The sequence below is a fragment of the Petaurus breviceps genome, unplaced genomic scaffold (assembly GCF_028583685.1).
Source record: "Petaurus breviceps papuanus isolate PSGF00001 unplaced genomic scaffold, PetGlider_PUasm1.0 174, whole genome shotgun sequence".
Lineage (NCBI taxonomy): Eukaryota > Metazoa > Chordata > Mammalia > Diprotodontia > Petauridae > Petaurus > Petaurus breviceps.
This window is the reverse complement of record NW_027185761.1, coordinates 42,185,911-42,190,992: the sequence shown is the minus strand read 5'-3', so window position 1 is coordinate 42,190,992 and position 5,082 is coordinate 42,185,911. Positions and strand designations below refer to the sequence as shown.

At 39.2% G+C, this 5,082-nt stretch overlaps 1 protein-coding gene across 9 annotated transcripts in view; it reads right to left on the bottom strand.

The window, feature by feature from the left end:
• FOXP1 (forkhead box P1) overlaps positions 1-5,082 on the bottom strand; it is a 689,298-nt gene that overhangs the window by 272,481 nt on the left and 411,735 nt on the right. For all 9 annotated transcript variants that reach the window (XM_069084104.1, XM_069084103.1, XM_069084105.1 and 6 more), the window contains one exon: positions 1,136-1,320. In XM_069084104.1, coding sequence (XP_068940205.1) covers positions 1,136-1,309 — 174 coding nt within the window. In that variant the 5' untranslated portion in view covers positions 1,310-1,320. The remainder of the gene's footprint in view (positions 1-1,135; positions 1,321-5,082) is intronic.

Genomic DNA, 5,082 nt, shown 5'->3' with positions numbered 1-5,082 from the left:
GTCTCTCTCTCTCTCACACACACACACACACACACACACACACACACACACACACACACACACCACCCTTTTTATTCCCAGTCAACAGCTGATTCTAACAACCCATGCCGAACTGGGAAATCAATGACTACTTAATTTCTTGAAAACTTTTTTTTAAGAAGACAATAATTAAACATATTTTAAAGTACTCCCCATGACTGTATACCTTGTAGAGGAAAAAGGGAGAATATTACCAGCCCCTTCAAGAATTTTAGGATTTGCAAGCAGTAAAACTATTCTGCCAAAGCCTGTCTTTCTCTAGTGAGATGCTGTGAAAGCCCCCAGTAAGGCACCCAAGACAGTCCTCCTTCATTTGTCCAAATGGTGAACTAATTGAAGAGAAGATTATTTCCTGCACTTAAGGCATCTGATAATTGTTGATCCCATAAGTGATAGCAAGGAAGAAAAAAAAAAGATGTGCTTTTGAGCAAAGCCAATTTGTTTGTGGGAAAAGGTCTGGTTATCTTTGGCAGGGCATATTACCATTGGCCACAGTCAGTTTTACAGTCTGGAAATTTTTTATTGCTGTTGTCCTGATCTAAGGTGTTTACACTTATACATAAACACAGACAGTAAACAGTGCTTTAATCCTTACTTACACGTGCCTTCCAGGATAGTATATGATAGTAAGTAATCAGAAATAGAAACTAAATTGCACCATCCATGGACAAACAGTTTTAGATGGCGCTGAGGATCCATCCTCAAGAACACTTGTATCCGGGGAAGGCATCCCAAGGGCACAGTGCCACTGAGTGGCTTCTGAAGCAATTCTTACCTTTTGTCAGTCTCTGCCTATCTCTGTCTCTGTTTCTGTGTCTGCCTGTCTCTGTCTCTCTGTCTCTGCTGTTGCTATTTCATTCTCTTCTTTTCAACTTCTCCTTTCCACTGCTCATGTGTGTCCATGCCAACTATACCTACCTTGGGGTTATAAAGTTAAAGTTGATCACCTCTATGCACATACATGTGCGTGGGCACATCCACACAGACGCACATCCACACACTTTAAAACCTTGAACATCCAAGTCCTCCAAGAATTACAGAGTGGTTTGTCCGGCCTCCCCTTCAGTGGCCAGAGGAGTAATATCTCTCACAGTACCTGCTGCTGCTGGATATGTGCTAAATCTGCCGCGCCAATCTCCCCCGACGGTGTCTCGCCGTTTGCTCTCCCTTCGCGTAGGCTGCTGCACTCCAGTAAGTGGTTGCCGCTGCCTGCTCCATTCGGAATGGCTGAACCGTTGCTTTTTGTCTCAGGCCCAGATTCTTGCATCATGACTCAAAAACCTGAAATAAGAATTGGGAGGGGAAAAATGCAGCTGTTAAAACAGTTGCTGCGTCTAAGGAGACATGCTCTGTTTTCAATGCTGCCCCTAAACCATAAACATTTGTCATTTTCCTTCATACAATTTATCTTTCATTAATGGTTTGGGCTACTAGTTTGTGTTTATATATCTATTGGTACAGCTATAATTTTAGAAAGACTGTTCTAAATATACCATCACTGGATCAACATCTTTTTTCCCTTAGAGAGGAAAAATAATATTTTCATAAGAACACAGAATTCATAATTAAATCTCCCTAATTACATCGGGATGTTTTATTTGAAACCTATGAGTCACTCTATATAACATATTAGATACAACATAAAAAATTAATATGTACAGGAGATAGAGGCTAAAGCCAAAACATTCACTATTTAAGCAACATTCTTCAGGGAGATTCCGAGAGCTGATAACTGTCATCACTAGGAAGCACCCGGAGGTAATGTCCACTGAAAAGCCCACAAACAGGAGGCCTGATACTTCTGGGCTCCAAGGTTTCATCAGTATGAGCACTTACCCATCTTCTAAGACATAGATGCCACCCCTTTTCATGCCTCATAGATCTAACAGCATTCCAGATACAACTATTCTATGATAACCATTAGAGGCACTTTTTAACTGGGTCCTCCACTGTTTTCAACAAAAGAATCACAGAGGCTTCCATTCAGAACAATGATGATGATGGCAGCTAAAATTCATGTTGCGATTTAAAATTTCCAAAGTACTTTATGAATATCTCATTTTATCCCTCGTGGGAGGCAGGTGCTGTCATTCACTCCATTATACAGAAAGGAATAAAGAGACTGACCAGAGGTTCAGAGATTTGCCCAGGGTCACACAGCGATGTAAGTACCTGAGGCTGGATTTGAACTCGGGTCTTCCTGATTATCTACTAGCAAGCTTCATTAGAAGCAGAGATCAATTTTTGTTCTCTGCCTTTCAGATGAGCATTTCTCGAGGAAACCCCAATAGAGTGAGTGTAAAAATACATAGGTGACCTAAACCAAGTCTTGGAAGAAACACCTGGACTGTTTAATGTCTATTTTGAAGAAACTCTTAAAATTGTATGTCAGCAAAAGCTGACGGCAGTAGAAAGTACAGGGGAAAGAGGCCAGTTTGAGTCTGGGCCTGCCCTCCATGACCTGCTAGTGGGAATTTCAACAGTACTTAACACCTTTGGGCCCAGTTTCCTCATGGGTTAGATGGCCTGAAAGGTCCCTTCTGGCTTTGGATCTACAATTGTATGAAAGACAAAAATGTATCCTGTACGAATTCAATTTAAAATCTTCTGACAGAAAAGAACTAAGGAAAACGAAACAAAACGAATTCTCCAGGAAATCTTCCTGAGCTGAATTTTAAGCCCCCTGAAATGTCAGAGGCCACAGGCCAGATTCTCAGAGCACCTTCACTCTTCCTTGTTCACAGACCGCACACCACTGGAGGTTATCTTGGCTCTTACAAGCTCAGGGCAGGGTGATTAATTATTTCACAAAATGGAAACTGCTTAGTTTCTTGGTCTTAAAGCTACAGTTCCACAGAAATGCAAACCACCCAAAGTGCTGAGGGTCACATTTGGAGCTGGCCAACTCCTACCAATATATTCCTAAGTAAAGTGGACCACAAAAATAATACAGCGAATAATTACCAAATCATAAAGATGAGGCAAAAGGAGCACTGTTAAAAATGATTCCATGCCCACAATTGAGAGACTAATATATGATAATTATGAATAGTAATAATAGCTAGCTAGATATTGATGTCTAGCTATTGTTAATATACATACATAAATGGATAATATGTATATTTATAATAATATGTAACAGTTAAGTGACTGATCCAGGACCACTTAGCAAGTTAAGTATCTTTGGCAAGTTATGAACTCAGGTCTCTCTCAAACCAAAGAAATCACTGTGTCCATTGTGGCATTTATCTAAGCTAGGGATGTAGGCATTTTTGGTGGTATAGCTTCCATTTCAATGGTGTCATGGAGGAGAGTACATAATACAAGTCAGAAGCTCAGAGTCTCACTTCTTTCACTGATTCACTTCAGGCTTGGAAGTCACAGTGAAGCAGATCTGTCCACTGTAAGACGAGATGCTTTCATCAGATGATGTCTAAGGTCTTTCAGCAGCTCATAATTCTATGATTCTATCATCAGAAAACAGAAACAAATTTTCAATATTATTTTTCCACTAATATTTTTCTAATTGATAGAAATTGGTTTAATTCTGTTCATGGTAAACTTCTAAAGAGAATCAGACAGAGACCCAAGGGACAGGAGAGTTCACACCTCTCCATTTAGTTACAGTACTAAGTTCCATTTTTGCTTAAAAACAAAATTAATCAAAATTGCTATATAAAATCAGTCAAATTATTAAAAATCGATCAGATTTGAAGTGGATTAAAAATGGCATTTTCCTTTAACAGGAGAAACAGCTGATTCATTACTGTGTCTTTCAATCTGGCCTTAACTACTTTTTAAAAATTATGTTCTTACTGTCTGGAAAGCAAGTCTATTCAAAAGCTACTTAGACCTTTAGCCTAAGATATAGGAATCAGACAACAACAGACTTTATGATATCCTGAGTAACTTCAACCCTTTCTTTATGACAAGAGGATAAAGCAATACATCTTGGGAAACCTGCATTTTATTCCTAAAGCTATGACCCCTTTCTTTCTTAAACTTGCCTACCCAAACAACAGAAAATGGAAATAATGTTCATAGCACATTTATGATAGAGAACATTTACACTCTTACAGTAGGAAGCAAGGAAGCTAACTTGACCCTTGACGGTGTCCAAACCACAGCTAATTTTCTTCCAAAAACAAAAAAGTACTCTCCTTTTAAAAGTCTGTGTGTTGGTCCATCCATAAAAATCCATAGATTTGTGGGGGTGGGGTTGTTATATGACAAAAATCCTTAGTTTGTTGAAAACTCAGACACTGACTCTATACCTAGATCCCCAAATGGAACATGCCTGGTAAGTTCTCATTCTGCCATTAAGATCTGGACAGAATTACAATAAACCCAGCAATGTGACTACTATTCAAATTCAACTCCTGAAACCAATGGTCTTATTAAAAAGGTTTTTCCTTGGTTTTGACATGACAGAGGTGGCTGGAATGGGGAAGTACAGCCTCTAACAAACAATTAAATGAGAAGGTCCAAGATCTTTCTCCATGCAGTTCTGAAGGATTTTGCCAAATCTGGTAGTACAAGCTTTGTAGGACTAATGCCAAGCAGTGCTTGGCTTGTGAGTTGGGTTTCTGTTTTGTGAAGGAAGAGGCTTTGGGACCTGAATCACATAAAGGAGTGTTTTGGTCTGAATATATTCTTAATTACTCAAATACTAAAGGCTGAATATAGGCTGAAAATGTCCTATAATCTACCACACCAATCAGGGACATATAGCCTTTTGGAGGGCATGCAAGTAAAAGTAATGCCATCAAAACTTTAGGCAATTTAAAACAATATCAGGATTGGCAATGCTATTAATTTCAATAAAGAATTAGAAAGTTATATTTTTACCAAAGAGTAGAAAAGCAAGGCACAGATGAATTATTGCAACAAATAAATAAGGAAGTAAGGAGGATGGGAGGGAGGGAGGAAAGGAAGGATGGGAGGGAGGAAAGAAGGAAAGAAAGGAGGGAGGGAGAGAGGAAGGAAGGAGGAAATAGAAGGAAGAAAGGAAGGAAGGAAGGAAGGAAGGAAGGAAGGAAGGAA